A 24,237-nucleotide genomic window follows, 5' to 3' on the forward strand; every position below is an offset into this window, starting at 1 on the left:
TCTGTAAAATGACAGCTTGTGGTAGAGACATAAACATTAAAGATGGGAACATCTCTGGTGGACAGTCTTGCGGTCAACATGCCAATTGCACACTCCCTCACAACTTGAGACATGTGGCATTGTGTTGTGTGACAAAACTGCACATTTTAGTGGCCTTTTATTGCCCCCAGCACAAGGTGAACCTGTGTAATGATCATGCTGTTTAATCAGTTTCTCGATATGCCACACCTGTCAGGTGGATGGATTATCTTGGCAGAAGAGAAATGCTCAATAACAGGGATGTAAACAAATTTGTGCAAAACATTTGAGAAATATGCTTTTTGTGCGTAGGGAACATTTTTGGAATATTTTATTTCAGCTCATGAAACATGGGCCCAACACTTTACATGTTGTGTTTAGATATTTGTTCAGTGTACATACAGTACAGAAAACTGGAAAGTCAGTAAACATTTCCACATAATCAAAGTCTCTAGGGCCTACTGTCTAACTGTTTATTGGGCTTGCATCTGTCCCATTGTTCAGCAGCCCAATGGCTGATGGAGTGAAACATGCCTTGCTCCTATTCTTACTAAGCAATGGGACCCTTAATCTCCTTCTGGGGGGCAGCAGTTCAAAACATAGGGCAAGATTGTGTGTGGGGTCCTCTATGATGCGTTTGGCCTTGTCCATTGCCTGTTTATCATAGAGGCCCTGAAGCCCCCTGCGCTGCAGCTCACAGAGCTTGGACCCCAGATTCGCAGTCTGCTAAGGATACCCTTATTATAAACTGACAGGCCACCGTACCAGGCCAGGAAACAGAGAGTTAGCACACTCTCTCTATATGGCAGGTGTAATAGTTGGAGAGTATCCGGGTGTTAACATTCGGTTGTCTCAGTCTGCGCAGGAGGTACAGTCGTTGTTGGTATTTTTATTGATATGCTTAGTGTTGGCATTAAAAGAGTATGTGCTGTCCATGATGGTTCCCATGTACTTAACTCCCCACCCTCGTTTCACCACCCAGGACTAGGTGGCTCACTGGGTCAGCCTCTGGAAATCAATGAGCAGTTATTTTGTTTGTTGATGTTGAGTGTGAGGTAGTTTTGCACCAGTCATGAACCCTTCATTGTAGTTACCCTGTTGTATTTATTTTAAGAAAAGGACTGGTCTGATTCGTTCCATGATTCATAGAGGAATTATTACTGTACTCAATGTTTGTTTCCCAAATGGCACCTGGTCAAAAGTAGTGCCCTATATAGGGGAATAGGGTGCAAATTGGGAATCAAACAATGAATCACAGTCACAGATGAGAACTAGGTGTATTGCTTGTGTCAGATATCCCAAAATTCGATTGTGGTCAACAGGACTCAGCTAATGAATCACAAACTATCACATTCAGAGAAATACTGTATTACCTTCTGGGATCCATCCATAAACATGAGTCAAAAGATGTTTTCAGTAAGTGAGGCTTGTGATCTGCATTAAAGATGCATGGTGATATTGTTAAAAGAATGCAATGTGTTTGGTTGAAAGTTGTGCTGTTAACTTGGTTTTTATCCATAAGAAATGTATCCATAAAACATGCATGAGATGATAAAATCCCTGCTAATGTATGGAAAGATTCCCAACATAGCATGGCATATCTTGGCTGTAGTAGACTCAATGTATTATTCTATGCCAGCTCATCTACATATGAATACACACACACACTCTTTTGTGTGCCAGTCCAACGGGGTAAGGGGGTGCCCCTAGAATGCAACTGTAGTGTCCAGACCAGCTGATTCAAGTGTTGGTGCAACTGTCTGGAATACGTTAAGCGGGACCACATCACTGTTAGGTGCGTATGGACCTGTACAATTTGATTGGAACAATTATAAGTATCTGTCCGATTTCACAAAAGTGGAATCGTCTTTCTATCTCTTATTACATTTTCTTTTTATTACCGTGAATGTGGGTCGGGTTTAGGGGAGAGTTGTTGGGGCAACCACAGAACAGGTTAGAAACTGGTTAATTCTGCTGGTTCGAATCGATAGGCTACATACATACTGTAACCAGAAAGGAAAGAGTTAATCCGAAATGTAGGCTACCAACAACCACTTCCAAACTGCTGGTTGTAGTTGCTTCCAGTTGCTGCATGTTGCCAGAGCACCACGAGAATTATCCAACCTAAAAGAATTATGGAAATTTAGCGAATGCAAATTACATTGAATAAAGTTGGTTGGCTTGACAGGCGCAACATCGTTTTTCGGAGAAACCTTGAACTTCCCACGAGTCCGAAGTCATCTTTGGTTCACCTGTTCCGAGGTAAAGTGACGTGGGCCGCTTCTAGTATCGGGATGTACAGTCAAGCATGGAACTATTTGTATACATCTGGGTGTAGCCTATAAATTGGCTATATTTTATCTGCTCCGCTCACGATTTTAAAGTTATTACATTGTTCCAATGTGAAAACATTATGATTGCTGACTAAACTAGTATAGTAGGCCTAAATTGCTATAATAGAACTTGATCTAGTTTGCAAACTGAAGCGTGTAAATGTAGAAAGACAATTTAAAAAAGCTTAGATAAAGCCACCACAGATACTGGTTTATTTTCTAAAATCGGTTTTACCATAGGAAACTATCCCCAATTTACAGAAAGGCAGAGAGCTGGTTTGTGGCTTTCAACAATAATCCTCAGTGGAATGAATGACACCCTCACTTCCCCTGTCTGTCGGGACAATGGGGGAAGCATCCCAAATCGCACTCTACACCCTGTGTAGAGCACTACTTTTGACCAGGACCCATAGTGCTCAGCAATGAAATGTATAGGGAATATGGTGCCATTTAGGACTCAGAAGGTTGCAACTCATGTGGACGTGCCAGGACCCCTCAAGTGGAGCCCCACTTCCCCAAATGGAGGTCCGTCTCCATGGTAATGTGTGGGGGTTTAGAGTCTCAGAAGAAGCAGCTAGCTAGGGCTTAGGTTAGGTGGCATTGAAAACCATACCATGCAGTGTGTGAATAGGCTATGCACAATGTGCACACTGGCAATCAAACTCACATTTAGGTAATTGTCAAGTCTTTACTCATTCTATCAGTACATGACATGTACTGTAGGCTAGTTCCATTGCTTCCTGAATTGAAGCGCTCTAGGTAAATATAATGAACCAAAATATAAATGCAACATGCAACAATTTCACATTTTACTGAGTTACAGTTCATATAAGGAAATCAGTTAATTAGACCCTAATCAATGGATTTAACATGACTGCGAATACAGATATGCTTCTGTTGGTCAAATCAAATCACATTTATTTATAAAGCCCTTTTTACATAAGCAGATGTCACATTTGAGAAATACTAAAAAAGGTAGGGTCGTGGATCTTTAAACCAATCTTTATCTGGTGTGATCACCATTTGCCTCATGCAGTGTGAAATGTCTCCTTTGCATAGAGTTGATCAAGCTGTTGATTGTGGAGTGTTGTCGCACTCTTCTTCAATGGCTGTGTGAAGTTACTGGATATTGGCAGGAACTGGAACATGCTGTCATTCATGTTGATCCAGAGCATTCCAAACATGCTCAATGGGTGACATGTCTGGTGAGTATGCAGGCCATGGAAGAACTGGGACATTTTCATCTTCCAGGAATTGTGTACAGATCCTTGCGACATGAGGCTGTGCATTATCATGCTGAAACATGAGGCACGACAATGGATCTCCTCACGGTATCTCTGTGCATTCAAATTGCCATCGATAAAAATCAATTTTGTTCGTTGTCCGTAGCTTATGCCTGCCCATACCATAACCCCACCGCCACTATGGAATAGTCTGTTCACAAGTTGACATCAGCAAACTGCTCACCCATATGACGCCATACACTTGTATGTATTTGTGAAGCCGGTTGGACGTACTGCCAAGTTCTCTAAAACGATGTTGGAGGCGGCTTATGGTAGAGAAATTAACATTAAATTATCTGGCAAAGGCTCTGATGGACATTCCTGCAGTCAGTGTGCCAATTGCACGCTCCCTCAAATCTTGAGAAATCTGTTGCATTGTGCTGTGTGACAAAACTGCACATTTTAGTGGGCTTTTATTGTCCCCAGCACCTGGTACAATGATCATGCTGTTTAATCAGCTTATTGAAATGCCACACCTGTTAGTTGGATGGATTATCTTGGCAAATAAGAAATGCTCACTGACAGGAATGTAAACAAATTTGTGCAAAACATTTCAGAGAAATGTTCTTTTTGTGCTTCTGGAACATTTCGGGGATGTTTTATTTGAATCTCATGAAACCAACACTACATGTAGCGCATATTTGTTTTCAGTGTACATACCTTTGGTTCATCTGATATGGCTAGTTGGCTAAACTGTTCTGGATGAGTGGCAATGAATGGTCCTGTGGCACTCCTGCTATGCAGCAACAAGGGTAGTGTTACAAATGGCACCCTATTCCCTATTTGGTGCATTATTTTTGACCAGGGCCCATAGGGCTATGGTAAAAATTAGTGCACTATATAGGGAATATAAGGTTCCATTTGGGACAGAACCTAGGGCTGTTCTGACCCTTATTGGCATGGGGATCCATCCACTGTTGATTAAGGGATATGTTAGTGCAATCTAAAAAATCGTTAGAAGTAAAAAAATATATATATATAAAAAATATATATATATATATATTTGTAGAATTTAAGTTGTAGGACAGTGGCTGGTACAGGATGAAGCTAAGGAATAGAGGCTTTAATCAAACAGACTGTATAGAGAGAACCTCCAACCTGTATTCTCTGTGTTCTAGAGCCGCAAAGGCTCCTGAGTGGCGCAGCGGTCTAAGGCACTGCATCTCAGTGCTAGATACATCACTACAGACCCTGGTTTTATCCCAGGCTGTATTTGGCCCAGCATCGTCCGGGTACGGGGAGGGTTTGGCCGGGCTAGGCAATCATTGTAAAATAAGAATTTGTTCTTAACTGACTTGCTTAGTTAAGTTTTTTTTAAATTAAATAAAATGTGCCATGTGCAATAGAAATAAGCAGCATTTTGGGTGTAACTGGATAGCAGTCCTGTAGGTTTTACAGGAGTAAGTGACAATGTGTATTAAGGCTCGCACACATCGCACCAAAAGTGGATCTAGCATTCTTCTGCTGATCTTGATCTTTCAGCGCGCAGTGTTTTAGGGACTACCCGCTGTAGACGCCTGACTCGGTGCGCCCTTGGTTGGCAAATTAAGCTCAGAGGTGCTAAGTACTCTCGGGCCAGCAAACGCTGTTGGTGTGTCTGAGCCCTTAGTGTCTAACTTGCATCATCTTACATGTCTTGTAACTGTAGCATTCACTTACACTGTACCATAGGTCTCTGATCAAAGTAGTGCACTATGTAGGGAATAGGGTGCCTTTTGGGATGCAATCTTTAATATAATGTTTAGAGCTAAGCAGAAGCCACATGAATGTTAAAATCAGCGCTGTCAGTTCCTAATGAAATTTACTGTCAAGAAGAATGCATGCATTTGATCAGAGACTTTTGGTGGGAAAACCCTTCCCTGAAACTTTTGATTGAATATTGACCACTGTTGGTCTATAGCCTTGATCATCCAAACTAGACATGTCGATGTCGGTCCAATGTTTTCATGTGTCAACAGGACCAATGTCCCAAAGATCTTTTAAAGGAGACGCCAAAATTTATTTTTGACTCAACATACAGTATCTCAACCCCTCTGTGGTTTTGGAAGGGTGTGCTGTCCATTCAGCTGACTGTGTGTTTGCACCTTTGTGTGTGCATGTCCATTCTCCCGTGCTGTGATTGGGACAAGGATTGGGACTTTGAGAGGCACTGGGGGAGCCTGAACAGACAGCCTCTTGAGTCTGAACAGATCACAACGTAACCTAGAGACAGACGGTACAGCAGCTGTTGTAAGTTACTCTGTTCTGCAGACCAAAGTCACATGCCAGGAAACTCTCTGTTCCTGCTCTCTGACAGAATAGAACACCAGGTAGCGTGTTGTTCAGGTGAAGGACATACAGGTGAGTCCATTGTCTGATTGTTCCCCTCCTCAGCAGCAACACTGGCCAAATGGCACCCCATTCCCTATATGGTGCACTTTACTTACTACTGTACACAGCTATAATTCAAGGACAACCACTTCAATTGAATCAGAAACAATCTCACTCCCAGACAGTCCCAAATGGCACCCGAGGGCTCTGGTCAAAAGTAGTGCACTTTAAAGGAAATAGGGTGCCATTTGGGACTGTCTGTGAGTGAGATGTTTTCTGATTCAATTGAAGTGGTTGTCCTTGAATTATAGCTGTGCTGCTCAGGGATATTATGTTTTATTGTGGTCATTAGGCCTTGGTAGTGGTGAGTGGTTAGTCTTGGTTTATTGGTACTAGTGTGTGAACCAGAGCAACAGCTCTAGCACTACCAGAGCCCATAGGGTCAAAAACAGTGCTCTACAAAGCGAATAGGAGGTCATCTGGGACATATCCTAGGCATGGCTTCTAAACTGAAATCATGTGGAGGTTATTTGAGAGTAAGGGTGAATAGATTTAGATGAATCCAACATTTAGGCTAACACGCAATGTCATGATCCCGAGGCTGTCATGATGGTTGGACGATCGAGTGGAGTGGACTATCCTAGTTAAATACAAATGAACTCAATTGACATGAAAGTGAATGTAGGAATGCATTGCTTATATGATCCAATTAATCAGCAATTCCTTAACTATTGTTGTAAACAAACTTTTCTCGTGAAAAAGAATAGTAATAGTGTTATCTTCATGTTCATGCATCACTAGATGTATTGCTTTGGTAAACACACACACACCACTTGAGTGGGAGGTGGAAAGTCATCATTGTTCTCTGTACTTGTGTAGTATCTCCTCTAGCAGCTCCCATTGACTGCTCCTCAGCTGTAATGAGACAATTCAATGACTGCATTTACACAGGCAACCCAATTCTGATGTTTTTTTTCTCACTAATTGGTCTTTTGACCAATCAGATCAGTGCTGAAAAAGTTCTGATGTGAAAAGACCTGATGTGACTCGTCAAAAGAACAATTAGTGAATAAAATATCAGAATGGGGCTGCCCGTCTACACGCAGCCAATGTCTCAAGTATCTTGTCTCCTTGGTCAAGTATTCATATTGGACCCGGAATGTCTTTCATGTCGTCTTGATGCATGTTTTTATAAAACTTTTTTTTTTAACATATTCTATATTCGTAATGATAGGGTTAACTGTTTGGGACTTGGATATCAAAGCTCCTGAGATCTGCTTACCTTAAGTAAATATGTATTTTAGCTAAGTAGCTTTACTGTGTACAGTACTGCAGGCATTCTTGGGCAGCAGTTATTACCACGTATCTTTGACTTGGGCTCTTATAATGTTACCACAGTATATTCAGACATTACCATATCATCTCTCTTTTGTATTCATCTCTATGTACCATCTATGTTCTAGAATATCTATGTTCTAGAGATCTGTTTTCCTGCAGATCCTACTGGAGCTGGTTTTCTGCGTCGGGGCAGTCGAAGAGCGTCAGTCAGCCTGGCCTGAGGAGATGGGTAGGGAAGTGATAAGGTTGGTGTGCTGTATGTAGATTGTAGAAGGTAGAACTAGAATTCCACACAGCATTCTCTGGGGTAATCCAGGATTCTGGGCCATGAGGAGTGATGTAACGGGGGAGGAGTCAGACTCATTCAATAGGCCGACTGTTTTTGTGGTGTGATTAGGGCCCCAATTTGCTTCCCTATTGTTTGATTGGATGATTGCTAAATCGGTTAAGTAATCAGGCAGATTGCTGATTCATAGCATTGCTCAAGGCTACAGTATGAGAGAAATTTCAGCTTTTTCTCCTTTAGGGCAATTAAAGACTATGCAAAATATTGCAATCGTCTCCTAGTTCAACAACATAACAAGGTTTCCTCTTCCGCAGTGCTTCACTTTCACTCTTTTGGTTGGCATTTCAATTTCAAACACTCACAAAACAGAGGATGTATGATCTTTGACAAACTTTTTAAAAAATCATGAATTAAATTACTTAAATTTGAATGGGCTGTATCCCCTGTTAAGTTATCTGTCTGCATCAATGAAGTGTGTTGTCCACTCAGGTCCTTGTTTGTGAGTCTGAAATACAGGCCTCCTCTGTGCTTATGTAATAGCATAAGCATAGTGTGAGGCTGCTGGCCCGGGCACATTTGAATAGCAAAACACCTTGTGCCCAGGTACCAAATATAGAGGTGAAATATTTGGGATGTTCCAGGAACTGTATTCGCCAGGGTGCCAGTCGGTTTCTGCTGTCTTGCCAACTGGTTGACATGGCATCTCTGATGTTTACTGCAGATAATATTCCTGCTTGGTGAATCCAAGCCAATGGATGTAAAAAATAACTATTCAAACGTCAACTGCAATCGCCAGCCTGAATCTGAAAAAACCTACAGTCATTGATGGAGATGTAGCGCTACTATTGTACACCAACCCCAATATTGGTTGGTGTGTTGTGATACTATTGGTTGGGGTATTATCATTATACTATTGGTTGGGGTGTTATGATACAGTGCCTTAGGAAAGTATTCAGACCCCTTGACTTTTTCACATTTTGTTAGGTTCCAGCCTTGTTCAAAAATGGATTACATTTATTTTTTTCCTCATCAATCTACACACAATACCCCATAGTGACAAAACAAAAACAGGTTTTTAAACATGTTTGATAGTTTATTAAAAATAAAACTGAAATATTACATTTACATACAGTTTAAGTTTACATACACCTTAGCCAAATACATTTAAACTCAGTTTTTCACAATTCCTGACATTTAATCCTAGTAAAACTTCCCTGTTTTAGGTCAATTAGGATCACCACTTCATTTTAAGAATGTGACATGTCAGAATAATAATAGAGAGAATGATATATTTCAGCTTTCATTTCTTTCATCACATTCCCAGTGGGTCAGAAGTTTACATACACTCAATTAGTATTTGGTAGCATTGCCTTTAAATTGTTTAACTTCGGTCAAACGTTTTGGGTAGCCTTCCACAAGCTTCCCACAATAAGTTGTTTGAATTTTGGCCCATTCCTCCTGACAGGGCTGGTGTAACGGAGTCAGGTTTGTAGGCCTCCTTGCTCGCACACGCTTTTTCAGTTCTGCCCACAAATCTTCTATAGCATTGAGGTCAGGGCTTTGTGATGGCCACTCCAATACCTTGACTTTGTTGTCATTAAGCCATTTTGCCACAGCTTTGGAAGTATGCTTGGGGTCGATGTCCATTTGGAAGACCCATTTGCAAGCAAGCTTTAACTGATGTCTTGAGATGTTGCGTCAATATACCAATGTAATTTTCTATTCCCATGATGCCATCTATTTTGTGAAGTGCACCAGTCTCTCCTGCAGCAAAGCACCCCCACAACATGATGCTGCCTCACCCGTGCTTCACTGTTGGGATGGTGTTCTTCAGCTTGCAAGCCTCCCTCTTTTTCCTCCAAACATAACGATGGTCATTATGGCCAAACAGTTCTGTTTTTGTTTCATCAGACCAGAGGACATTTCTCCAAAAAGTACGATCTTTATCCCCATGTGCAGTTGCAAACCGTAGTCTGGCTTTTTTATTACGGTTTTGGAGCAGTGGCTTCATCCTTGCAGAGCGGCCTTTCAGGTTATGTCGATATAGGACTTGTTTTACTGTGGATATAGATACTTTTGTACCTGTTTCCTCCAGCATCTTCACAAGGTCCTTTGCTGTTGTTCTGGGATTGATTTGCACTTTTCGCACCAAAGTACGTCATCTCTAGGAGACAGAACACATCTCGTTCCTGAGCGGTATGACGGCTGCGTGGTCCCATGGTGTTTATACTTGCATACTATTGTTTGAACAGATGAACGTGGTACCTTCAGGCATTTGGACATTGCTCCCAAGGATGAACCAGACGTGTCTACAATTTATTTTCTGAGGTCTTGGCTGATTTATTTTGATTTTCCCATGATGTCAAGCAAAGAGGCACTGAGTCTGAAGGTAGGCCTTGAAATACATCCACAGGTACACCTCCAATTGACTCAAATGTTGTCAATTAGCCTATCACAAGCTTCTAAAGCCATGACTTCATTTTCTGGAATTTTCCAAGCTGTTTAAAAGGCAGTCAACTTAGTGTATAACTTCTGACCCACTGGAATTGTGATACAGTGAATTATAAGTGAAATAATCTGTCTGTAAACAATTGTTGGGAAAATGTACTTGTGTCATGCACAAAGTAGATGTCCTTACCGACTTGCCAAAACTATAGTTTTTTAACAAGACATTTGTGGAGTGGTTGAAAAATGAGTTTTAATGGCTCCAACCTAAGTGTATGTAAACTTCTCATTTCAACTGTAAGTATTCATAACCTTTACTCAGTACTTTGTTAAAGCACTCACCTTTGGCAGCGATTATAGCCTTGAGTCTTCTTGGGTATGACGCTACAAGCTTGGCACACCTGTATCTGGGGAGTTTCTCCCATTCTTCTCTGCAGATCCTCTCAAGCTCTGTCAGGTTGGATGGGGAGCGTCGCAGCACAGCTATTTTCAGGTCTCAACAGAGATGTTCGATCGGGTTCAAGTCCGGGCTCTAGCTGGGCCACTCAAAGACATTCAGAGACCACTCTTGCGCTGTCTTGGCTGTGTGCTTATGGTCATTGTCCTGTTGGAAAGTGAACCTTCGCCCCCAGTCTGAGGTCCTGAGTGCTCTGGAGCATGTTTTCATAAAGGACCTCTTTGTACTTTGTGCCATTCAACTTTGCCTCGATCCTGACTAGTCTCCCAGTCCCTTCCACTGAAAAACATCCCCACAGCGTGATGCTACCACCACTATGCTTCACCATAAGGATGGTGCCAGGTTTCCTCCAGATGTGACGCTTTGCATTCAGGCGAAAGAGTTCAATCTTGGTTTCATCAGACCGGAGAATCTTGTTTCTCATGGTGTGAGAGTCTTTAAGTGCCTCTTGGCAAACTCCAAGCGGCCTGTCATGTGCCTTTTACGGTGGAGTGGGTTCCGTCTGGCCACTCTACCATAAAGGCCTGATTTGCTGCAGAGATGGTTGTCCTTCTGGAAGGTTCTACATCTCCACAGAGGAACTCTAGAGCTCTTTCAGAGTGACCACTGTGTTCTTAGTCACCTCCCTGACCAAGGCCAATCTCCCCTGATTGCTCAGTTTGGCCGGGCGGGCAGTTCTAGGAAGAGTCTTGGTGGTTCCCAACTTCTTCCATTTAAGAATGATGGAGGCCACTGTGTTCTTGGTCCTTCAGTTCTGTAGACATTTTTTGGTACCCTTCCCCAGATCTGTGCCTTAACACAATCCTGTCTTTGAGCTCTACGGACAATTCCTTTGGCCTCATGGCTTGTTTTTTGCTCTGACATGCACTGTCAAATGTGGACCTTTTGTAGACCTTTTATAGACCTTTTATAGACAGGTCCAAATCATGTACAATCAATTACATTTACCACAGTTGGACTCCAATCACGTTGTAGAAACATCTCAAGGATGATCAATGGAAACGGGATGCACCTGAGCTCAATTTCGAGTCTCATAGCAAAGGGTCTGAATACTTATGTTTTCTTTTTTGAATACATTTGCAAAAATGTCATTATGGGGTATTGTGTGTAATTAAAAAAATATTTAATCAATTTCAGAATAAGGCTGTAAAGTAACAATGTGGAAAAAGTCAAGGGGTCTGAATACTTTCTGATGGCACTGTACTTATGGTTTTATGTGTTATGATACTATTAGTTGATGAATTATGATGATGCTATTGGTTGCAGTGGTATGATACATATTATCATAATATTAGTTGTGTTAGTATGGATGTTATGGTACTACATTTCAGCCAAAGGCTTCAGACAGTCAGCAGTCTGATCTGTGAACAGTCTGATCCTCCCTGGAAGGAAGTGATGGTTGAGCAACTGCCCCTTCACAAACACCCACCTACTCTGCAGTCTGAGCATCAGCCACTCTGGGTTCCTCTTAGTTTTACAGCAACATTGTCCATTAAAATGTGTACATTTCTCCTCTACACAGTGCACAATTGTACTTTTATATGTAAATTTATCAAGTAATTCTTAAACATTTGTTGTCATTTGATTTGGAAACCAATAGTAGTAGTCCGATTCTTACTGTTAATGCTACTTTCAGGCTGATTACAGAATGTCTAATGTTAATGTAAAGACTACTTCACAAAGAGAAGGAGATATAACCCAAACCAGAGTTATAACAGTCAAACCATGACCTTTGTGAGTACAGTGGACTAGCTAAACCCAGAGTTTTTTTCAGTTTCCTCTTAGTTCTGCCCTGGCTTCCTCACTAATTAATCTAATTCACCACTTGAGTAAAGGAATGCACTTTCCTAAAGCTTTGTTTCCATGCCGACATTTCCTTTTTCATCATTGGTAAGACAGAAAGGAAGTGGGTTCAAATGACCTGTCCTCTTTCTATCTGCCTCCTCTCTCTCTCTCTCTCTCTCTCTCTCTCTCTCTCTCTCTCTCTCTCTCTCTCTCTCTCTCTCTCTCTCTCTCTCTCTCCCCCTCTTTCTCTCTCTCTCTTACTTTCTTTCTCTCTCTCTCTTACTTTCTTTCTTTCCCTCTCTTTCTCTCTCTCTTTCTCTCTCTCTCTCTTTCTCTCTCTCTCTCTCTCTCTCTTTCTATCTCTCTCTCTCTCTCTCTCTCTTTCTCTCTCTCTCTTCTCTCTCTCTCTCTCTCTCTCTCTCTCTCTCTCTCTCTCTCTCTCTCTCTCTCTCTCTCTCTCTCTCTCTCTCTCTTTCTTGCTCGCTGTCTATCTCTCTCTCTGCCTCCCTCCATCTGAAACACCCCTCCCCTCCCCCTGTCATTGTAACAGAGTAGGCAGTTCTCCTTTCGGAGGCATCTCTGTCATTGGTGTGTGTGCGCACACTGCATGGTGTGTGTGCCTGTCTGCCTGCCTCTGCTTCTGTCAGTTCAGTCCTGTGGTAGCTAGTGTAGCTGTGTAGCTGTGCTCTGGTCAGCTGTATTATATGGCTCTACTAATTAGGATTACATAAACATGGTGGATCTTTATGCAAAGCCCCAGCATGGGTATCAGACCCGGGGGGGCTTGGCTCTACCAATTGCAAACCAGGTAGGTCCAGAACAAACTGTATAGCGTATGTCTCTAAATGCAACAATGCAGCCTCACCGAAACTGTCAGTGCACTGGTTTTGATGGATCTATGGCTAAATTGGCTGGTTCTGAATGTAGATCAGAGTGTGTTGGGTTTGTTGTACAGTGTATATACAATATTGACAGTGTTTACGTCTACCTTGTTATCACTTTCTTGCTTCCTGTTGAGTCTACTTAGTCTCACCCTTCTGCGGATATATTGCTTCAGCTCAACTTTGTTTTCCTCTGTTGCCGTGTATGTCAACCCCAGAGAGCATGCTCAGTAACACAAGTAACGCCGCCTTCCGCATGGTTAGTGCATAGATCCATTAAGCACTCTTGACGTTAGAGTTTTGCCAGGTGTAAGTTGACAAATTTGCCAACACAAAACCATAGTTTCTCGCATATGGGTATTACATTTACTGTGAGGTGCTTACTGTGTGTGTTGATGAAATGGGTAGATTTGAGGGTTTTGCCTGTTTATGTTTATTGGTGACACTGACATTTTGCCCACACAAAGACCGACTTTCTCACTTCTGGTTAGTGTGTGTTTACTGTGTGGTGTTTGCTCTGGGTAGATATATTTTCCAGTGGGCAGGGGAGGGGGCATTTCAGAATCAACACAGCGAGAGATCAATGATGCAACTCTCTAATTTCCTCTTGCTTGTCTGTATTCTGTTGATCTATTTTTGATTCGATTGCCTGGTCATGTGTATTGATAACCTTGTGTTGATAATGAGATCAATAATGATTCCAATGACAGGCCAAAAACCTCTAGATGGGACACCGAGTCCATATCTGATACAAAATGTATTATTATTAACCAGAGGAAAATAGTCAAATTTACTCATTTCTATCCATATCTGCCTTCCGACGTTTGACCCATATAAATAGGCTTCCGACCTGTCACCGTTCATCAAACCAGTGGTAGGTTTTCATAGTCTAAAGGATCCTGGTGTGATAGTCCACACCAGAAGGCTATGAGTGAGGAAGGGAGAGATCAACAGTCCCTCTCACAGTGCCATGATGATGACAACATATCCATCAGGGTTCCCAGAGGGACGTCCCAGGAATCATAAAGTCAGACACCTCCTCATTGGAATACAGCAGGTGAAACTTAGGCCACTGGAACAGATAAGAAAAGACTCCAGGTTAGACTCGGGCCTCTGAAAATGTAGGATCAGATCGTCTATTTTAGATGGGGGTCATTTCAACGGAAGTAGGTAGCCTAGTGGTTAAGAGTTTTGGGCCAGTAACTGAAAAGTTGCTGGTTCGAATATCCAAGCCAACTAGGTGAAAAATCTGTCTGCGCCCTTGAGCAAGGCACTTAACCCTAATTGCTCCTGTAAGTCGCTCTGGATAAATGACCAAAATATAAATGAAAAACATTTTAGCAGGAGTGAGTGAGTGTGCCAATGTTTTCTGGAATGATGAACAGACTTACTTTAGGCATGTACATCTCTCTCCTTCACTCTCATTTATTCAATACAATTAAACCTATTTATCTGAGGGGCAATTTCTTGGGGCAGTCTGCAACAACAATGACAACAAGACTACCATGTAGGCTAACTCAACTAACCTAACCATGTGTATTGGTCTTGACTAGGCCTATATTTACATACTGGTGATATATTTAGCCTCCTACTGTAAAATGGTTTCTATAACTGTGGATCGCAGATAAGAGGAAGAATAAAATGTACTATCAACTTATATTCAGTCAACAGTTGAATTTGATTATATTCAGTGAAAGTGTGAGTCATCATTTTTTTCTTTCAGTTCTGTAATGTGGAGAATTGAAAGTCCGCCTGCTGTAGTTGATTAGTAACCATTGTTGAACTTTTGAATGAAACCTGAATATTGGCCTTCTATGTTTGTTTGTGGACAGTTGTTATTGTTCTGGAACATTACCACCACCCTTAGACGAAAGACAATGTCACACAGGAATGCCTGGGCGGACTGTGAAGTAGGCATAGAGTTTTAGTTTGTTGAGTGTTGCACCTCCACTTTTGGCAATGCATGCAGAGTCTGTGTCTGTGGGTAACTGGGTAATAGTGGGTGTCTGTATATTTAGACAAAAACGAGGCAGTGGGTTGTGGTCTGGAGCTCATTGCTTTCTGTTTAGCTTTAGATGTGACTTTCTGAGCTGACTGCACCGGAAGAAAGACTGTTCTGTCACCCTCTTTCTGAGTGCTATAGGTGAAAGTGGCTTTTTTTTTACCAGAAATATCACAGCTTCTTTTATCTACTCAGAACCAACTGACTGTCTATAGAGCTGTGAGACTAAAGTTGATGTTAGTTTTTTATTCACAGGTTTGTCTCACTGCTGCATTAAGTATTCTGACAGCCTAGAATCAGTGTCACTTGACCTCAGTCTCGTCCCAGATCTGGTTGTGCTGTTTTTCCACCTCCTATGGTTATTGTCAACACATAAACAGGTCTGGGACAAGGCTTGGCGTCACTCTGTAGTTCTAAACTTTTCCAGATGACCCCTGACCCATATTTCCTGCTCTTCCCATAGGTTGACAATGAGAGTGCCCAGAACGCTGTGTACGTCAATGTAGCGGAGCTCCACAGAAACGTCTCTGAGTCCCCTCTCTCGGCCTCCTCCCCTCCCTGCTCTCCTCCTTACCTGGACTCTGAGGGATGGGAGGTGCACACTGACCAGGAGAGTGGACAGGAGTACTACTACCACCCTGAATCGGGGCAGGCTACCTGGGACAACCCCCACATAGACCCTGAGGCTCCCGCTGAGGAGCCTGTGTGTTCGTCTCCCTCGCCCTCCTCTCAGTCCCCCACCTCCACCTCTGTCCCCCCCCCTGCATGGACCGCTGACTGGGAGCAGTGTTTGGATGTGACTAGCGGCCGCCAGTACTTCTACAACCCAGTATCGGGAGAGACGTCTTGGGAGCCCCCAGAGCCACAGTGCCCCTACCCCCCTCTGATGGAGCCGCTGAGTGGGCACAGCTCTCTGGAGGAAGGGCCGGTAAGGCTTGCTCCACTTAGACACTCACTTACTTCGTCTATTATAGTTTCACCCTATTATAGTTTCACCCATGGGAAGTCTACAAATAATACAACACTCATCTTTTTAATGAAGTTAAGCTCCTACAGTACATAGCAGACAGTTATTTTTCATAGATGTAGTTTTCCTCAAACTATTAGGCAATGCATTCGTTGACCTTGTTGTGAACTTTTTGCAAACTGCATTCTCATGTTTTCACAATTCTAAAGAGATGTGAAAGAATAAGCTAAAAGCTGTTTAAACTGCTTCGTTGAAATGATGAACTTTGAAAAGCTGAAAGAAACCTAGGAGGAAGGTTATCCATTGTCCTGTTCTCGATCTGTTTTGAAGCAGCACAATGAGATCACTGAATGTAACATTCTCACAACGTGTGTGTGTATCTCTGTGTTGTCTGTCCTGTCTGTGGGTGTGTTTCTGTGTTCACATGCATGTGTGTGTGCATGATGTGTGTGTGTCCAGCCTCCCCTGCCTGAGGAGGACTACCCGGGTGAGGCTGACCTACCTGAATCCCTGGAAGAGGAGCCATTGGCTTTGTCCCCAGTGGACCCTCACTCCTTCCATAACGACTACAACCCCAGCCATGTGATCCAGGCAGTCATCCCCAGGGCCAGCCTGGACAGGAGCGCTCCAACTGGCTGGAACCTCAATATAGACCCTGATGGAACATGGGTGTTCTCCAGCAAACACACACCTGAGCAGGTACACAGACCCTTTATTTAGCCATTATTTATTCAGGTTAGTCTCATTGAGGTAAAGAGAGAGAGAGACCTATCCAGGAATGAAATCAAGGGGGGAGACCATGCCACTCAGCTTGAAGGAATATTACCGGGCCACCTGATTCGGGTGGCGTTCAGTCAGATACCGCTACAGTATATGCAGTACATTTTCTCCATGATGATGCAGTGCAATATGGATATTTATGTGTGTGGTGTGTGTGTGTGGTAACAGTGGATCAAATCATTGGACGACAGAGGACAGACGTACTACTACCTGAGAGACGGCTCCAGATCCCAGTGGAACCTGCCTGAGGTAGAGATCAAGATTAAACACCCATGGCAATTAATTCTACCATACAGATTTAGATAGGTAATCAATGCCTAATTCCTAACTTATGAATTACTTATTTTGGAGTGTCTTGTATAGAGTTTCTCCTCTATCATTTGACCCCTCCAGGCCCCTGTAGCATCAGGCCAGTCTAAGGTGGGAAATGGTGTTGCGCTGGACGGGGGGTCTCTATCTATGAAGAACTGGAGACACACCATGGGTCCAGCTCACTTCAGCTCAACCATGGAGGAAAGGGTTAGTGTTGCTAGTGCGCATACCCACACCTCCACACACACACAAATACACACACACACCTCACATCCACCTAGCCAGAGCCCATCACAATAGAGCTATAAGAGCTACAGTAGGAGTGTCAGCTGGCTCTGACAGCAGTGTTTAGTGAGGCAGAGTGAAGTGACTGGGAACACCATATGAAACACCTGACCCTCTCAGCTCTCATACAGCCCCCATTTTGACACCGTTTCCTAAACGAGAGAGAACCAAGCACCTGGAACACATATTACGTTTCACTTCTATTCTTAGGATCACTGTGTTCAGCCAGTGACATTTGGTGTCGTAACAATACAGTGGTCTATACCATACATATAAAAGAGTAGATTGTGTACTTAAACAATTCTGTTCAGATGGGATGTCGTTTTGGTCACATTGTGACAGTGTCCTTTATTCCCCTATTGGTCAGAAGTTCTTCCCAAATCACAGAAGAAATGCCTCGGACTACGGCAGCGAGGGTTCCAGTGCAGACAACTCTCCAGAGATGGGGCAGCATCATGTGAGTCCCCCTCCTCCTCGCCTGTCCTCCTTTATTGTCCTCTCCAGTCTGCTGATCCTCATTAGGTTAGATCAGCCCTGAGTCGACTGAAAATGACAGTTCTGTTCTTACTCAAATGACACTTCTGTGAAGTTGCCCCAGCGCTATGACCACTCTGACCTGACGTGTCTTTCCTCTGAATGGTGTTTTGTTTCTGTTCCTGAAAGCTGATTGGTTTAGACTCAGAAGAAATCAAATCAAATCAAAAATCAAATGTATTTATATAGCCCTTCGTACATCAGCTGATAAGTGCTGTATAGAAACCCAGCCTAAAACCCCAAACAGCAAGCAATGCAGGTGTAGAAGCATGGTGGCTAGGAAAAACTCCCTAGAAAGGCCAAAACCCAGGAAGAAACCTAGAGAGGAACCAGGCTATGTGGGGTGGCCAGTCCTCTTCTGGCTGTGCCGGGTGGAGATTATAACAGAACATGGCCAAGATGTTCAAATGTTCATAAATGACCAGCATGGTCAAATAATAATAATCACAGGCAGAACAGTTGAAACTGGAGCAGCAGCACGGCCAGGTGGACTGGGGACAGCAAGGAGTCATCATGTCAGGTAGTCCTAAGGCATGGTCCTAGGGCTCAGGTCCTCAGAGAGAGAGAAAGAAAGAGAGAATTAGAGAGAGCATACTTAAATTCACACAGGACACTGGATAGCACAGGAGAAGTACTCCAGATATAACAAACTGACCCTAGCCCCCCGACACATAAACTACTGCAGCACAAATACTGGAGGCTGAGACAGGAGGGTCAGGAGACACTGTGGCCCCATCCGATAACACCCCCGGACAGGGCCAAAAAGGAAGGATATAACCCCACCCACTTTGCCAAAGCACAGCCCCCACACCACTAGAGGGATAACTTCAACCACCAACTTACCATCCTGAGACAAGGACGAGTATAGCCCACAAAGATCTCCGCCACGGCACAACCCAAGGGGGGGCGTCAACCCAGACAGGAAGATCACATCAGTGACTCAACCCACTCCTAGGGACGGTATGAAAGAGCCCTAGTAAGCCAGTGACTCGGCCCCTGTAATAGGGTTAGAGGCAGAGAATCCCAGTGGAAAGAGGGGAACCGGCCAGGCAGAGACAGCAAGGGCGTTTCGTTGCTCCAGAGCCTTTCCGTTCACCTTCACACTCCTGGGCCAGACTACACTCAATCATATGACCCACTGAAGAGATGAGTCTTCAGTAAAGGCTTAAAGGTTGAGACCGAGTTTGCGTCTCTCACATGGGTAGGCAGACCATTCCATAAAAATGGAGCTCTATAGGAGAAAGCCCTGCCTCCAGCTGTTTGCTTAGAAATTCTAGGGTCATTTAGGAGGCCTGCGTCTTGTGATCGTAGCGTACGTGTAGGTATGTACGGCAGGACCAAATTAGAGAGATAGGTAGGAGCAAGCCCATGTAATGCTTTGTAGGTTAGCAGTAAAACCTTGAAATCAGACCTTGCCTTGACAGGAAGCCAGTGTAGGGAGGCTAGCACTGGAGTAATATGATCAAATTGTTTGGTTCTAGTCAGGATTCTAGCAGCCGTATTTAGCACTAACTGAAGTTTATTTAGTGCTTTATCCGGGAAGCCGGAAAGTAGAGCATTGCAGTAGTCTAACCTAGAAGTGACAAAAGCAAGAAGCCCCTTCAATCAGAGCCTCAGTGGCACAATGTGTTTTTTAAATATTTTTTTAGATATCTCACCACTGCCCTGATAAATATTGTATCCATCCGCATGCTATCTATTTAAGGGCTTATGGTGTGTTGTACCCGTATATTGAAGAATTTGTAAGCAGAATAGTAGTTGCATAGCTACACCTGAGAGAGTAGAAACAGATGTCACTTGGGAAATGGTCTATTTCTTGGTATATAAATAGATTCGTTTTTCCCTGTTGAGGGCAGCTGACGTCACAACACCTTTGGGAAACTCTCAGCCAGAGCAACCAACCGCCGTACCACCTCATCACACCTCACTACACAGTGAAAGAGAGGATGCAATAGTCTAAAATGTGCCTGTGGTTTTATACCATTCATGCTGTTCATTATAAAACATAAAGGGAGAGGTGTCTGTTAACAAGCTATTACAAAGGAGCTTGTTGTCAGAGTTTAGCCACAGTTGTCAAATACTGTCCTCCTGTCGCTTTTTTGGTGCATTTCTGTTTGTAGAGGTTAACAGGATTGTACTGTATTAATGCATCAATAATTATGTCTCACTTGAACACTTGGCTTTGCACAATTAAAAGCATGTTATGTTTGGATCCTTTTTCAGGTGCAGAGTTTAGAAAAAGCTGGAATTCTCAACAAAACTAAAGTGTCAGAGAATGGGAAAAGAGTAAGGTAATTCTGACCTCATCCAAAGTCTGGTTATAATTGCTGACATGGAAGCAAGTGATGGAATTATCAGCCATTACATTACCAAATTATTTTCCACACTACAACATTCCCTGAAGTACAGTACAGCTCACACTCAGTGGCCTTCCTATAGGAAAAACTGGGCCCAGTCTTGGACGGTTCTTCACGGAGGGGTTCTGACCTTCCACAAAGACCCCAAGTCTGCAGCCACAGGAGCCTCGGTGAGTGAGACGTGCACAACTGTTACCTGCACAGATAAAGAACTCTTACATCACTGTCTGATTTCATGGAATGCAGTACTGTCAGTTTTCATCAACTGTCCTCTGTCTTTCTCTCTCAACAGAACAAGACTAATCAGATCGCCCCAGAGGTCACAGTGGAGCTACGAGGTGCAACGATTGGCTGGGCTCCCAGGGATAAATCCAGCAAAAAGAATGTTGTAGAGGTGGGTTGACAGTTGGTTGCTATGAAGTCATAATACAGGTGTTTTAGGAGTTGTACTAAATACATCAAATATAATGATTCATTTGGGAGTACCATTTATTATTTAATAAAAATGTAATTGACTATACATTCACCATTTTCTGCCCATTGTGATAAGTGATTCTGGGAAGCAACATCATGTGAGAATATATTTTCCATTAGTCTAAGACTGTTGCCCGCTCTATAAATCTGTAAAGCAAATGTTAAAGTCATAATAACCTCTTGTATGTTGTCTCTTCAGTTGAAAAACAAAAATGGTGTTGAGTTTCTGATACAGTACGACACTGAGAGTATCATCAACGACTGGCACAAAGTTCTAGTCGACACTATTCGACAGCTGGTAAGTTTCTGGAATGTTTAGAAGTAAATTAACTCGCACACCTTAACGTGCATGGAGAAAAATATGTACTGAATAAAAATAAGAAAAACTCCCTGATCAAGGTCAATTTAGGACAGTAAACTTAATGGCTGCTGGTTCAAACATCATGCATGTTAGCCAATGACATTGCAGGACCAGGATCATCACCAATCTGAGGAGGAGGACGGGGACATCAGTGAGAAGTCCTCCGGTACAGACAGAGATGACAGGTCACCAAGCACCCTGGACAAGAGGAGGATGTGTAAGTTCTCCCAACTACACTATTCCTGCTTCAAATAGCAGACGTTTCAGCTGCAATAGCCTCCACCAGGTTAAATTGCTCATGTTTCGTGGCTGTTTAACCCCCTTTTCCTCTTTGATCTTCTTGACCCCCCTCCTCCTCAGCTTCCAGACCGAGCACGGCCACCTCCTCTGGGGGAGAGACAGATCAGAAGAAGGTTCGTACCAAGCTGATCAAGTTCCTCCTGAAACGACCCACGCTGCAGTCCGTCAAGGAGAAGGGTTACATCCGAGGTGGGCTCATAGGGTCTTCATTCCTACAATGCTACACATGCCGAACTTGCTCCAAATCAGGCTACATTACATTTACTGTCAGGAATTGTCACGACTATGTTACTTATCCAGAGAGATTGAGATTGGAATGAGTTTGTACATATCTTCTGTTGTGATACGGGTAAACAACATCCATCATCCTTCCCTCAGACAATGTGTTTGGCTGTCATCTGGCTACACTGTGTGCCCAGGAGAAAACTACTATCCCAAGCTTTGTGGAGAAATGTATCCGAGCAGTGGAAAAGAGAGGTAATGATTAGTAATCACAGTGATGATGATTATGTTACAGTTGACATCGGAAGTTTACATACACTTAAGTTGGAGTCATTAAAACTTGTTTTTCAACCACTCCACACATTTCTTGTTAACAAACTATAGTTTTGGCAAGTCGGTAAGGACATCTACTTTGTGAATGACACAAGTACATATTCCAATAATTGTTAACAGACAGATTATTTCACTTATAATAGACTGTATCACAATTCCAGTGGGTCAGAAGTTTACATACACTAATTTGACAGCTTGGAAAATTCCATAAAATGATGTTTATGCTTTAGCTTCTGATAAGCAAATTTACAAATGTATTTTTGAGTCAATTGGAGGTGTACCTGTGGATGTATTTCAAGGCCTACCTTCAAACTCAGCGCCTCTTTGCTTGACATCATGGGAAAATCAAAATAAGTCAGCCAAGACCTCAGAAAATAAATTGTAGACCTCCACAAGTCTGGTTCATCCTTGGGAGCAATTTCCAAATGCCTGAAGGAACCACGTTCATCTGTACAAACAATAGTATGCAAGTATAAACACCATGGGACCACGCAGCCGTCATGCCGCTCAGGAAGGAGATGTGTTCTGTCTCCTAGAGATGAACGTACTTTGGTGCGAAAAGTGCAAATCAATCCCAGGAAAACAGCGAAGGACCTTGTGAAGATGCTGGAAGAAACAGGTACAAATGTATCTATATCCACAGTAAAGTGAGTCCTATATTGACTTAACCTGAAAGGCCGCTCTGCAAGGTAGAAGCCACTGCTCCAAAACCTCCATACAAAAGCTAGACTGCGGTTTGCAACTGCACATGGGGACAAGGATCGTACTTTTTGGCGAAATGCCCTCTGGTCTGATGAAACAAAAATAGAACTGTTTGGCCATAATGACCATCGTTATGTTTGGAGGAAAAAGGGGGAGGCTTGCAAGCCTAAGAACACCATCCCAACCGGCCGCAAATTAGTCACAAATGGTTCTTCCAAATGGACATTGACCCCAAGCATGCTTCCAAAGTTGTGGAAAAATGGCCTAAGGACAACAAAGTCAAGGTATTGGAGTGGCCATCACAAAGCCCTGAACTCAATCCTATATAAAATTTGTGGGCAGAACTGAAAAAGTGTGTGCAAGCAAGAAGGCCTTCAAACCTGCCTCAGTTACACCAGCTCTGTCAGGAGGAATGGGCCAAAATTCATCCAACTTATTGTGGGAAGCTTGTGGAAGGCTACCCAAAACATTTGACCCAAATTAAACAATTTAAAGGCAATGCTACCAGATACTCATTGAGTGTATATAAACTTCTGACCCACTGGGAATGTGATAAAATAAATTAAAGCTGAAATAAATCATTCTCTCTACTATTATTGTGACATTTCACATTCTTAAAATAAAGTGGTGATCCTAACTGACCTGAAAGAGGGATTTTTACAAGGATTAAATGTCAGGAACTGTGAACAATTGAGTTTTAATGTATTATGCTTCAACTGTAAATGCCAGTAGTGACATTGAAATAGCAGTGTATTACTCAGCACAATATTTACAGTAAAAGAAAAAAAGTTACCACAGTAGTTGATTGAACCCAATGCTGATGTGTGTTTGTCTTCACAGGTCTGGACATGGATGGACTCTACAGAGTCAGTGGGAACCTAGCTGTCATTCAGAAACTACGCTTCAAGGCAGATCATGGTAATGCCCATCTCTTTACCTTCTGTATGTGTGTCTGTATTTGTGTGTCCTGTTCTTTGACTCTGTTGTGTGATGCGATTCTGTTCTACAGAGGAACTGGACTTGGAGGATGGCCAGTGGGAGGACACCCACGTCATCACTGGGGCTCTGAAGCTTTTCTTCAGGGAGCTTCCTGAACCCCTCTTCCCCTTCAGCCACTTCAGCCACTTCATCCAGGCCATAAGTAAGCAGCAGGCCAGACACCGTGGCCCCACAATGTCACCTCTCAGAATAGCCTGAAACTGTGTTAGGTTTTGGCCCCACAGTAGCACCTCAGTTTTCTTACCCAGTGTATTACTTCACTATCAAGGAAGGACTAATCATGTTTACCACCCCACTTCCCTTTGTTTTTTGTTGTGTTTTTACACCTTTTTTCCTCCCAATTTTGTGCTATTCAATTGGTAGTTAGTCTTGTCCCATCGCTGCAACTCCCATACGGTCAAGATGCGTGCTTCCTCTGAAACACGAAGCTGCCAAGCCACACTGCTTCTTGACACAATGCCCGCTTAACCCGG

General features: G+C 43.0%; 1 protein-coding gene across 4 annotated transcripts in view; it reads left to right on the forward strand.

The window, feature by feature from the left end:
* LOC118402865 (rho GTPase-activating protein 27-like) overlaps positions 1 to 24,237 on the forward strand; it is a 30,708-nt gene that overhangs the window by 4,298 nt on the left and 2,173 nt on the right. For 2 of the 4 annotated variants that reach the window (XM_035801210.2, XM_035801211.2), the window contains exons 4-17: positions 15,602 to 16,066; positions 16,565 to 16,804; positions 17,054 to 17,134; positions 17,279 to 17,404; positions 17,850 to 17,939; positions 20,240 to 20,307; positions 20,456 to 20,543; positions 20,666 to 20,767; positions 21,047 to 21,145; positions 21,317 to 21,425; positions 21,569 to 21,697; positions 21,887 to 21,985; positions 23,606 to 23,683; positions 23,775 to 23,906. In XM_035801210.2, the coding sequence (XP_035657103.1) occupies positions 15,602 to 16,066; positions 16,565 to 16,804; positions 17,054 to 17,134; positions 17,279 to 17,404; positions 17,850 to 17,939; positions 20,240 to 20,307; positions 20,456 to 20,543; positions 20,666 to 20,767; positions 21,047 to 21,145; positions 21,317 to 21,425; positions 21,569 to 21,697; positions 21,887 to 21,985; positions 23,606 to 23,683; positions 23,775 to 23,906 (1,906 nt within the window). Of the gene's footprint in view, positions 1 to 12,869; positions 13,064 to 15,601; positions 16,067 to 16,564; positions 16,805 to 17,053; positions 17,135 to 17,278; positions 17,405 to 17,849; positions 17,940 to 20,239; positions 20,308 to 20,455; positions 20,544 to 20,665; positions 20,768 to 21,046; positions 21,146 to 21,316; positions 21,426 to 21,568; positions 21,698 to 21,886; positions 21,986 to 23,605; positions 23,684 to 23,774; positions 23,907 to 24,237 lie in introns of those variants that run through there. The other 2 variants (XM_035801213.2, XM_035801212.2) reach the window with 2 other exon arrangements.

Source organism: Oncorhynchus keta, chromosome 24 (assembly GCF_023373465.1).
Source record: "Oncorhynchus keta strain PuntledgeMale-10-30-2019 chromosome 24, Oket_V2, whole genome shotgun sequence".
Lineage (NCBI taxonomy): Eukaryota > Metazoa > Chordata > Actinopteri > Salmoniformes > Salmonidae > Oncorhynchus > Oncorhynchus keta.